At 42.5% G+C, this 12,869-nt stretch overlaps 1 protein-coding gene across 1 annotated transcript in view; it reads right to left on the bottom strand.

Annotated features, from left to right (window-relative positions):
* Positions 1-12,869, bottom strand: part of LOC138514686 (cilia- and flagella-associated protein 54-like) — a 655,241-nt gene that overhangs the window by 43,103 nt on the left and 599,269 nt on the right. Inside the window, exon 8 of the mRNA XM_069630102.1 lies at positions 1,745-1,977. Coding sequence (XP_069486203.1) covers positions 1,745-1,977 — 233 coding nt within the window. The remainder of the gene's footprint in view (positions 1-1,744; positions 1,978-12,869) is intronic.

The following is a 12,869-nucleotide window of genomic DNA, read 5'->3' as shown; positions in this document are numbered from 1 at the left end:
TTGCACCCTGATGAAAACTGCACTGAGAATGGGCGCGTATGGCTGGCATACCCCGGAGCAGATGTTGGGGGGAGGCGAGACTTGGTGTGCTGCTGCATACTAGGACTTTCTGTGCTCTCTCCCCACCTGTTGCCTCACCCTGGTGTGGTGCAGTTCGTTGCAGTGCATTTAATTGCAAATATCTTGGAAACTATGCATCCTAGAGCCTGGACCTTGAGTTTTGTTCCTTGTGTCGGGACCGGTCCTTCTACGACCACATTGATGTTTTGCCAATTTCAGGCAACCATCTCATGTGTGAAGGTGCTGCAATCTGGGGAAAGGGGTGGGGTTTCCAAATGTAATGTAGCTAGTAACACTCGGACGGTCCTAAAGGGTAACTATGCAGAATTTGGTTTAGATTGGTGAAATGGTGTGGAATTGTATAAGGAACAATGTTTTGCCAAGCCACAAACCCACAAACAAATGTTGACTTGTGCTGAAATCCGGGCAAAGGGGTGGGATGTCCAAATGTCATGTAGCCAGTAATGTCCAGAAGATCCAAACAGAAAACTATGCAAAATGTGTTGCAGATTGATGAAACAGTGTGGAATTGTATAAGGAACAACACTTCTACACAAACCCACAAACACATGTTGACTTTTGCCGGAATCTGGGGAAAGGAGTGGTGTGTTCAAATGTCATGTAGCCAGTAATATCCAGAAGATCCAAACAGGAAACTATGCAAAATGTGTTGCATATTGGTGAAACGGTGTGGAAATGTATAAGGAACAACGCTTTGCCACAAATTCAGCCACAAACAAATGTTGACTTTTATATATAGATAAACACAGGAACAAAAATAAAACAATTGGGTGAAATTCATTATTTTTCACTATATGAAATTGCAAAACTTATGAATTTATATCCATGTATTCCTCTGATGACATTGCTAAAAGAAAAGCATGCACATAACCAATTTGCAGAATTTCTTATGTGCAAAGTAAGTGGGAAATACTATTCGAGTTTTCACCTAGTTTCCGGAAAAGAAATCTTGCAAAAAAAACATTTTTGTGCATTTTCGTATACGCAAAATAAGTGGAAAATTATTTGCTTTCCACTTTGCTAGAATGACACTGAAGATACACTTGTGTTGCATATTTACTTAGCAAAATAAGGGAAAATAGTTCACTTAGTTTGATGTCAAAATATCCAGCAGGTGTCCCTTCGCTTTTTTGCAGCAATTTTGCAGATTTTGAAAACCCCAAAACTCATATGTGTCGAATTCATTACGGCGAATGCAACATTTCGAAATTTCACACATCTTTACCAGAAATACACTAGAACTAAGTGCTGATGCGTATATCCTGTTTCCATATTCACATCAGGAAAGCCACTGTTGCTTCTGAAATATCATTGGTTTGTAAAGTGTGACCTTTTAAAAAAAAATGCTATGAACTATATACATACATACATACATACATACGTGAAAGTAAAACGCATCTGTAATTTAAATGCCACATGTGTTTCTCTGCTTTGTTAGGATATTTTATGGACAACATGAACCCACCTCATGAAGAACTCTACCGGAAATATCGTGACCCTCTTCCCCCTTCCACTGAGTACAGTTCCCACATATGTATACTTGCCCCTTCCTCCAATCCAACCTATGAAAACCCTTGCTCATGCATCCGCACGAAATAGCCATTGTCCATAAATACCTTAAATACAGTAAAATAAAGAGGAAATATTTCATAACAGGAATCACCTTAGATGGAGTATCATTCCATGCTAACAGAGGAGGGAGAGAAGTAAATGGCTTTTCAAAATGTGGCCAGAGATTTTTGGGAAGCTCATCCACGCAGCAGGCTGAATATGAAGGCATGGATTTCTTTAGAAATAGATGCATTTCTGCTAGTCGTAGACTGAGGCCAGTGTTGAAAATAGAAGTGCAGAGAATGTTTCCCCAAAGTACTGCTCCATGAAGGGTCCCAGAAAGAGCTGTTGTGAGAGAAAAGCAATGGCATTCATTAGGCACCAAGGTTTTACAGATTACTCAAAGTCTAAACACATTTCTCCCAAACGTATTTTCAGTACAGAAATGTCCCTCTATAAATAGTACTGAAATAATCAGCATATTCATAAACAGAGATGCACCACAACAAACTCAAGCACAAATCTAGCTAAATTGTTAAGCATTTGTGGAAAGATGAACTGCTGAAAGTGGACAAATAGGTGAACTGTTCTGTTCTCATATAGTCCCTTATTCATCAAATAGTGAAACCTGCAATGTGGTGATTGGCACAAGTCGATAATTTCGAAAATTCTAAAGTGTTAAAAAATGTCCCTGCTTACTTCCTCTCTCATAACATTACTGATGTGATATTAAACAAAAGAAAAATTACCTTCATGGTGATTCAGGTTCTCTTACTCCAGGGTCTCCCTTCACAACAGGTTGGGAACACCCGCATCTGCAGGCGAGCTGCAAAAGCTGGCTGCAAAAGATAGGTGTCACTTTAAGAGTTTCAGAAGTGGTAGTGCCTACGTCACGCTTGCGTCCCTCCGTGCGCTGGGCCCACACACTTACCCCTACATCACCAATGTTCCACACCCAGATCCTGTGGTTCCGCCGATGGCGGTAGAAATTAAGTATATGCGTACAGTAGGGGATGACTGGGTGGGTGTTGTGAAGGAGGGAGAGCCTGGACTAAGAGAACCTGAATCACCATGAAGGTAATTTTTCATGTCTCTGTCGTCCTGGTCTCCCTCCTTCCCAACTGGTTGGGACCAGACTAAAAAGCCTTAGAATAAGTAAGGGTGGAGGATATAGCATGTACAGGATTTAGGCAAATAAGTTGCAGAGCACCTCTCGGCCGAATCTTGCATCATTTCTAGAGGATGTATCCATAGCATAGTGGTTGCAAAAGGCGAGCGGGGTAGCCCAGGCAGCGGCTTTACGGATGTCTACAATGGGAACCTGCCTGGTAAAGGTGACCAATACTGACTTGGCTAAGTAGAATGAGCCTGAAGTATTTGCGGAGTCGCAAGCCCTTTCATGTTGTAAGCCTTGGAGATACACGAGACAACCCATCTAGTGGTGGAAGCTTTAGCTTCCTTATTGCCAGGAGAAGGACACTGTAAGTAATGAAGAGCTGGTCTGCTTTTCTAAACGGTTTGGTCCTTTCGAGGTAGAATTTTAAAGTTCTTACACCATCTAGGTTATGTAATGTTTTTTCGGCCGCAGAAGCATGCAGTCTAGGAAGAAAAATGGGAAGACATATTTCAGGTGTTTCAATGAAAGTCGGAGACCACCTGGAGTAGAAAGGAGGGGACCATACATAGGACAACCCTGTCCTTATGGAACACAATATATGGTTACTTTGAGGAGAGAGCCTGGAGCTCTCCAATCCTTCTAGCTGAAGTAATGGCTACTAAGAATGACGTTTTCCAAGTTAGAAATTCTAATTCACATGAGGCCATAGGCTCAAATGGTTTTTGCATTAGGGCTGAAAAATACTACATTAAGATACCACTGATGTGGAGGTTCACAAATATGGGGATGTAAACGTAAAATGCCCTCAAAGTGCCTTTTAATTGCTTTGTTGGAAAGAGAGAAAGACTTGTGTTCTCTATTCAGGTAAGCACCGATAGCTGATAAGTAGTGTTTGCACGTGTCTACTTTGACACCAGGGGAAATTAGATAAGACATGAAGGACATGACATTATCAATAGAGGCCTTCATAGGGGTAAGGTCTTGGTCAAAGGCCCAGTAACAGAAACATAACCATCTGCTATGATATTGTTTCTTATTAGAAGCTGACATGATGGTTATGTTTTGCTCTGAGACATGTAAGCGGGAAAAGGCTAGTTTTTCAGGAACCAAGCCTTCAAGTTGAGCAATTGAGGGGAGGGGTGAAGGACCTGTCCTTTCTGTTGCATCAAAAGATCTCTCGATGATAGAAGATCTAATAGGGAAGTCGCTGCTAACTCCAGAAGGTCTGAAAACCAGATCTGGTGAGGCCAGAACGGGGCTATTAGAATAATTGTCAGATTCTGTGACATTTTTGAATTTGAGTAATATTTTGTCAATTGATGGGAGAGGTGGGAACGCATAAAGTGTCAGATTCGACCAATCCAGATGTAAAGCATCTCCCAGAGATTGAAGACCCTGACCATGCCTTGTTGCAAACTGAGGACACAGAGAGTTGTGCTGAATGGCAAAGAGGTCTACTGATGGATGGCCCCACTTCTGAAATATCATGTTTGCTACTGACTGTTTCAGCTCCCACTCGTGCAGAGCAGACTGTAACCTTCTTAGTTTGTCTGCAAGGACATTCTTCTTTCCCTCCAGATGGGACGCCAACAAGAAAATGTGATTTTGAATGGCCAAATACCAAATCGTCTTTGCTAGGAGACACAGGAGATGGGAACAAGTACCACCCTGCTTGTTGATATAAGACATTTCAGTGGTATTGTCTGTTAGAATCTTCACCACCTTTCCTTGAAGTGAGGGAAGAAATTATTTCAGAGCAAAAATAAATATGGCTCTTAGTTCCAGGACATTTATGTGGTCCTTCTTTTCCTGAGAGGACCAAAGACTGTGAGCTGTTAGACTTAGACAATGGGCTTCGCAACCGTACTCTGAAGAGTTTGTTGTTATGACTATTTGGTGAGGAGGAGCTTGAAAGGAAAACCTATTAACAGGTTCTCTGGGGAGTTCCACCAGAGTAGAGAGTCCTGAACTTGTTTTGGAATTTGGATTTTGATTTCCTGGGAATCCAAGAACTGGTTCCAGTTGTGGGCAAGATGCCACTGGACCGTTCTCATATTGTGCCTTGCAAAAGGAACTAGGTTTATGCAAGAGGCCATAAGGCCCAAGAGCCGTTGAAGTCACCAAGATGTTAGGGTCTGGTGGGTATTGAACTTTACGATGGTTTGTTGAATAGTTTCCACCATTTCCTGGGGTGGAAAGGCTCTGAGCAGAGTAGTATTTATAACTGCTCCTAGGAATCGGATCCATTGCGAGGGATTGAGCTGGAATTTTGTCACATTTATGGAAAACCCCAGGTTGAAAAGAGTATGGCAAGTTAATTGCATTTTCTGAAGCAATTCCTTTGGAGACTGGGCCTTGAGAAGCCAGTCGTCTAGGTAGGGGTAAAGATGGACTGTCCTTAACCGAAGGTAGGCTGCCACTGACCCTAGAACTTTTGGGAAAACCCTGGGAATAGAATTTAGCTCGAAGGGAAGACATGTGAACTGGTAATGAGACCTTCCTATTGTGAATCTCAGGAACTTGCGGTGATGTTTGTAGAGAAGCCAGAATCTGAGGAATGGTTATCATGTGGAAGGTTTCGATTGACAGAAATTGGTTGAGGTCTGAAAGGTCCAGAATTGGATGGAACCCGCCCGATTTCTTTGGGATCAGGAAGTAATGAGAATAAAATCCCAGACCGACCTACTTCCTCTTGAGGAACCAACTCTGTCTCTCGTAGGAAAAGGAGTTTTTGAATCTCTTCCAGGAGCTCCAGTGATGATGTTTGGAACTTTGGAGGAGAGGAAGGTGGAATGGCCAAAAGACCAAGCGGTTACCATGCTGAATCATATTCAGAACCCATTCCTCTTGAGTAATGGTTTTTCAAAAATAGAGGAAGATGGAGCGAAAGGTATGTACATGCCCGGAAGGAAGTCAAATAGACTTCTTTTGCTCTTAAGCAGAATTCGAGGAAGGGAGGGTCCGGACTTAGACTTGGGTCTAATCTTCTCTGTTTAGAAGAGTAGTAAGACTTAGCAGAAGTGGAAGAACCACTGTTTCATTGTCGATGTGGTTTAAAGGATTTAAAATGTTGGTGATATGGCTATTTCACTGATATTGAGCTAAGGGTTTTAGATCCTGTGACACTGGCCTTACATGTCTGTAGGAGCTCATCTGTGGATGGTTCAACCCGTGTTTTGCCATCGAATGGAAGGTCGAGCACTTTCTCCTGGATATCTTGGTGAAGGGAAGAGGCTGACAAATATCCGTGCCTATGCATTCAACTGCACTAGTGACTGCTCTTGCTGGTTTGTCAGTGAGGTATTTGACCACTTGAAGCTGTTGGATAGCAGCTTCTTTACCCTCTGAAATCCAGAAGGAAAATTTGCCTGCGGCCTCCGGAGAGAGCATGTCAGTGAAGCGTTCAAGATTCTCCCAATTAAGTAAATTAAATCCTGCCAAAACTGTAGCAGTGTTAACCTGCCTAAGTTGTAAGGTGGAGTTGCTATAATACTTCTAACCCTGAGACTCCCATACTTTTGGGGTTTTGTCTAGCATGGAAGCTAGAGATGGAGAAGGGCCTTTGCCCTTTGTGCCAAGGGCCGCTGATTGAGCCGGAAGGTTGCCCATGAGTGTGAAAGGTTTGTCTTTAGGCATCTTGTATTTATTATCTAGGGCCTTGGAGATGTGTGGATCGGAATGAGGTTTTCCTCAATGAGCTAGAGCTTGTTCTGAAACAGACAATTCCATGGGAAGTGGAACTTTTGACTGCTGAGATGGCAGTTTCCCAAAAACACCAGCTGTTTCAGGCTTATCCTTTGGAGGGATTTCAAGGGCCTGCATGGCTTTAGGCATGATGTCATGAAACACCTTAGATGGAGACTGAGTGAGGTCATCCTCTGAATCTGAGTCACAGTTCCTTGACATTTTCTGTTTTTGGGGAGGAAGAGCAGAGTCCTTGTTGCTCACTGGTACCGTGATTGGCTCAGGAATAGGTTCGATGGGTACCGATACATAGGTGACATTTTGTCCTTGATGCGTTGAGCCCATGATCTCCTATTGAAGGAGGAATTGGAAGATGCATCCAATTCTACCAGGACAATAAGATTGCCATTTGTCTGGTGACCCAATACAACTAGCAGCCATTTCCATAGCCGGTTAAGTCTGTTACAAGCAACAGAAATATATTTTTTTCACTTTTTTCTCAAACTCTTGTATCCAGCATATGAATTGTCAGTCTACCTGACTAGAATTTACACTTCACTTGACTAAACATTTCTAATTGCTTTGGTGTATCTACTATATGATACATCCTGCCAGTCGATTTTGATTAACTAAACCATCACATTATCCATTCACCTAATTAGATTCCTTTGATAACATCTATTTCAGGTATGTTCATTCAAAACTAAGGAACCTTGGATAAATGGACTCCTTAAAAAACGACTCTTACCTCCCGAAGATCCACACTCTCTGGTGAAACACAAGTAGAGGCTTTTCCTGAAACAAAAAGAGGTTTCCTTTGAAACAAAAAGAGGCCCTTAGGAAACAAAAGGAAGGGAAAATACCAAGAAACCCTTCGTTTGAATATATGACAAACAAACAAATATGACCAAAGCAAACTCATACTAAGAAACCTCAAGAAAGCAACTGAGGTCAAGATTAAGGAACAGTGCCACAAATCTCAAGACATCAGATGATCACTATAATTTGGACACTGTACAGACATTCAGATTATACAATGAAAATAAAAATGTGAAAACATCCTTACTCTCTGGTGCATGATATCTAAAGATTGTAATTCTACTAATCAATACAGCAGTTTGATCCATGTCGATCAAATGGAGCTTTCATAAGTGACAATGGTGCAGCTTCTGCAGGAAGAGGTGACATGTTACTGAAAGTAAAGAATTAGTCCTTGCCCTCAGGGAAATATCTTGCACTGCTCTGACAGTTTACTCTGCAGTCAGAGAAAAAAACATAGGGCAGACTAAGTGGGTCATTCAGAGCTTGACGGTATGCCTGTGGTATTTCTGCAAAAAGAAGCCAAAACTGACTACTGTTACTGCCACTTAGTGGAGTTGCCACCCAGTTTCGAGTGGAGGCATGTCAGTGTAAATTATCATTTTTGGAGACCATGGGGACTCCACTGGGGCTGACTGTGGTAAATCTGCCATTATCTGGAGGTAATATGGAGGTTTTACCCACAGCTCCACTTTACCCCCAAACTTGGAATGAAGTAGGGCCGTAAAACTAGTGCAAAAAAGGGTCAGTAATAGAATTACCGCCAAACATTTACTGCTGCGCTGAACTCACAATGATCCCCCATAATGTGCTGGGTTTAAAATGGAAATGCTTTCCGCTAGACTCTCATGTGCTTTTAATTCTTGCCCATCAGGATCTGCACTCTTGCTAATCACATAGATAGGTCTTAGGGCGCATAGGGGAGCCAAGTTGTGATCCATGTCCCATCAGTTGAGCATCATAACTTCACCATCATTCTATGAAAACACAAAAAAGAACCACCTTTTTGTGTTGAATGCACTCATTATGCAGTTTAGATGACATGATCCCTTATAACTCATAGAACTGTTCCCTCTTACATACATATCATGCAGGAATAGGGTAGCGAATATGCCCAAGTCACCTGTGCATGATTCTGACATGTTATTCTTTCTATTCCAATTACTCTTTTATTTATTTGCAGTATGCATAACGAAGCAGATCTTATTGCAAACTGGTAAAAAGTAAGGAGGACCAAAAAAAAGAATTAGATAAACAGTTAAGTCTTAAGTGCTTTGGGGAACAGAGAAAATGAGTCCTTAAAGCACATACCAAGAGGAAGAAAGTTCCAAAGGCGAGGGCCTATAACAGAGAAGTGTCTATCTCCACATTACATTAGCAGGTGTTGGTGGGTAGACACATGAGCATGTATTCACTGATGCACATGAATTCTTTCAGAGAGAGAGGGTAGTGCAAGATCATGCATGCATGTAAAGACCAAACACAACATCTTAAACTGGCCCCTCTGCTTTACTGGCAGCCAATGCAGGGATCTATGCAGTTGGGAAATCGAAGAGAACTATGGCAGATGAAAAAACAGCTTAACTGCAGCAATTTGTGCGGCCTGACGGAAGGACAGCTGTCGCTCCGGAATATCCACCAGGATGGCGTTTGCGTAGTCAAGCTTAGAATGCACTAATGCACCTACTACAAATGAAAGAATATAAGGCAATACTAATCATGGTAGGCAAAACCTACAGAAAATAGCTGTAACTATCTCCCCTCCTGAGACTTCCAGCCTAGATTGGATTGCCAAAAACTACCAAGATTCTTAACTTTATGAGCAAAGCAAGTTGGAAGACCAAACAAGCGAGATGAAGATGGCAACCTAGAGGGATCCTTAAGTCGGAGCTTAGCGACAAATTGAATCATCGCAGTTTTAGATGGATTGACCTGTAGTCTATTAAGGGTCCTCCATCATTTGACCTCAAGCATACAGTCCAAAATATTCTGTGACAAATCTGTTGAATATTTTGACACACAGATAAATCTGTGTGTCATTGGAATAAGAGTGATATTGTGGGACATAGTTAGAAAAAAGAGACATCAAAGGTTCAATATAAAAGCTCAAGAGTAAAGGGGGGAGCAAATCAGAGAGACAGCTGGTGACTTTAGCTTGTTGAGTGTGCTCCTTTAAGAATGAACGAAGCCCACCCAGTGCCTGCTGGTATACACCTGCGATTTCAGACATCCGGGGGCTGAAGAATGTTATGATCTATGGTATCGAAGGCTTTCGAAAGATACAACATGATGAGTAGGGTGCAAGCACCGTCATCCACATTTTTTATGATGTCATCCCATACCGCCACTAGGGCAGTCTCCCTCCCATAAGCTGGAGGAAAGCCATACTGGAAAGAGTCCAGCATCTGATGGTCTTCAACATGATTCTGTAATTGCACTGTGGTCACCTTCTCTCAAATGTTTGCAAGTCATGGTAAACCAGCTATTAACCAAAGATTCTGTAATTGCGGTACCGTAATTAGCTCCACTGGTCCCTGCAAAAGCAGGTGTTAAATTCCCCAACCCGCAAAGGGACCTCGTAGTAAGGCGGTAAGGATTTACCGGTAGCGGTAAAATACCGGTACCGGTAAACCATTACCGCCTACCGTGTAATGAGGCCCTTAGTCTCGAAACGTATATGTAAGAAATCCCCAACCCTTACCCACAATAGACTGACGCTAAGATCCCGCACCCATTGTAACCCCATGCAGCATCGCCACTGCGCACAGACTTCATCAGCAATTGAACTGTGGCAACATCACGTACTTCTATCATACTTGTACTGCTACCCCAGTCTGACCTGTACAGCAGCACCTACCTGGATCGACAGTACCAATCGCGTCCAATAAGTACCTCCTATTCTCAGATCTGACCCTTTTAGCCCCGGGTTTGGTCTGATTTACACATCCCCACATGACCCTTCCTTCCAGTCATGTGCTGCACATGCCTCATGTCTATCTTTAAGCATTGTGAGCAACTCATTTGCAGCAGCACTCTCATGCCCGAGGGTCTTGTGCGCTGCATAACCTCGTGGCTGCATCTACACTGCAACCTAACCTCTCATGTTCTGCCATCTCTGCGTTGTTACTGCATTCCGATTTACTTTACTTGCCTCATGCCTAATTACCTGTCCACTTGTCTGATGCAGGCCATTGAACCCAAAGTGTGCCTGGTCTGCTCACTCCCACACCTACTATGTCTGATATGCCTGTATGCACCTTTGATGTCAACCCCCCCATACCATGAGGGGAGAATCCGCCAATGTATATACTTTCTCATCTAGTCTACCAATAATGCCTGTATGCACCAGATGCTAGCCCCCGTACCATGAGGTGAGGCACTCCATCTGTATACACCTTTACCTACTATGTCTAATGTGTCTGTATGCACCTCTGATGTCAGCCCCCACTTACCATGAGGTGAGGCTCTGCAATCTGTATACACTTACCAACTAATTTGTAACCACTAAGCTTGTTCTTAAAGTTTACTAATGTACGAAACACTTTCTGTAACTAGCGCCCTGATGCAGGGCCGTCTTAAGCACTTTTGGGGCCCGGAGGATGGACACCCTTGCGGCCCCCTCCACCTTATCAAAGGGCTTGAGGGATCCGAATATCTAGTTGCACGCTCCTCTTGTCGCGATCACCACCCATACATAGCTTGATATGCTGGCTCGCATCAATCAAAATAAGCATGGCTACTCCCTTTCAGTCCATTTATCCTATTCATTCTTGCTGTAATAAGAATGATAAAAAAAGTAGCATTTCAAAGGCAACATTAGCAGTCCAGGGGCCTGATCACGACTTGGCCGTTACCGCCGGCGGTATAGCCCTACCTCTGAACTCACCGGCGCTAATAGCACCGGATCACGAGTTCGGCTGTAAAGTAATTCCCCATTGAGCCCATTCGGGAATGCCCCATTCCCCATTGGGCTCAATGGGGAATTTTCGCGATCTTACCGCCGGCGGATTTCCTGCCGGCGGTAATAGCGTGAATTTTCAGCGGATTTCCCCCCAGCTCAGGGCTTCGGCGGACCCTTAAATCCGGCCGTATTAGCACTACCGCCGGATTTGAGGGTTACCGCCGAAGTCGTGATCAGGCCCCAGGACAAGAGTACTTGTTTTCTTGTATATGTACAGGCCCCTTTTCATCAATAGCGGCCATGAGGAAGGTACACCGGCCATAGTATAAATGCCGACAGAGATCATATGAAAAAGGTGCACATAACCCAGAATAGAAAGAGGACCCAGATTTTCTGCCTCAAAGAAAGCAAAAGTGCTCACGCATGGACACAGGAGACTGATTGGAAGTACAGAGATAGCTACATATACAAGCAAATAGATAGTGGGTGAGGATTGGAAACTCCAGGAATATGACCATATCCAGAAATGCTGAGATTAGAAAAGGGACATGGTTTTCAAGTAGTGTTTCCATTAGAGAGCAACGCAGGGCAAGTGGTTGTGGTGTGCAATATATAAATGCTTACTATTATTATAGACTAAGCAAGACTCTAGCCAGTGAAAACATGAGGGAGCCTTTTTTGAAGATCATACCCTGAGAATGAAATCACCCTGGGGTGACACTTTTGAAAGTTCTAGGGAGTCGTAATTTTGACAGGTTAGGTAATATGAGATTAAATAAGATTGGGATCACACATGGGTTAAGAATGGATGCTGGGATTTGCACCCATTCTGCAATTTCTGCACTTTACAACTTTATTTTGCAGTTATTTTCCAGTTCTTATCATAAAAAAAGAATCACATTTTATAAAACTGACTTGGAACGTACTCAAATCACATAACTCAAAAGGACAATTTTAAAAAACAAAGGTTATAGCAGCATATTAGGCAAAATGGGGCTGCTTCAAGCTTCGCTGTCTCCATCATCAAGGATAAGTATACAAGCACGAGCATACTAACTTATGTGATCTTAAATGATTGTATATGGTATTCTCTTTTGTATTTTAAAGCTCTTTAAATATGCCCAAAACAAAGTCTTGTGAAATTGTTATTTATAAATTGAATTGTGTAAAAAAGCAAACTGTTTTGTGTCAAATGAGCAGACCTTAAAATATGCTGGTCTACATTCTTCTTTCTAGAACACCTTCCAATTAAATGGCATATATAAAAAATACATAAAAAGAAAGATCAGGTAATGTGTTAAACAATGCCGCCAGCATGTGAGAAGGTAAACCTTTATGGTCAGTATTATAATATGATTTGTCCAGGATCACTGTATCGTCTACTGGCAAAGCCACAATATGAGAAGGAACACCTTGGTTGCACGGTCCTGAATTTGATTAGCTAATCACATCACCAGACTAACACTTTATGCTCATGATTAGTGGTGGCTGCCACGCTTTTACAACCACCCATCTGAAACAAAACTATTTCTAGACCATCACCTTACTGATGCTATGTTTGTTTTCATAGAAAGCGCTATCTGGTGCCGGTTCATTGCTGATAATAGCAGCTGATGTGCTACAAAACAAAGTACATACACATGCAGGTTATCAACCTCAGACATAGGAATTTCTGAATTTGCTTGCTGGAACTGGGTTTTGTAATATTGTATATGA

This window comes from Ambystoma mexicanum, chromosome 12, assembly GCF_040938575.1.
Source record: "Ambystoma mexicanum isolate Mex_15411 chromosome 12, UKY_AmexF1_1, whole genome shotgun sequence".
Classification (NCBI taxonomy): Eukaryota; Metazoa; Chordata; class Amphibia; order Caudata; family Ambystomatidae; genus Ambystoma; species Ambystoma mexicanum.
Note: the sequence above shows the minus strand (reverse complement) of the source record. Positions and strands in the feature narration are given on the sequence as shown.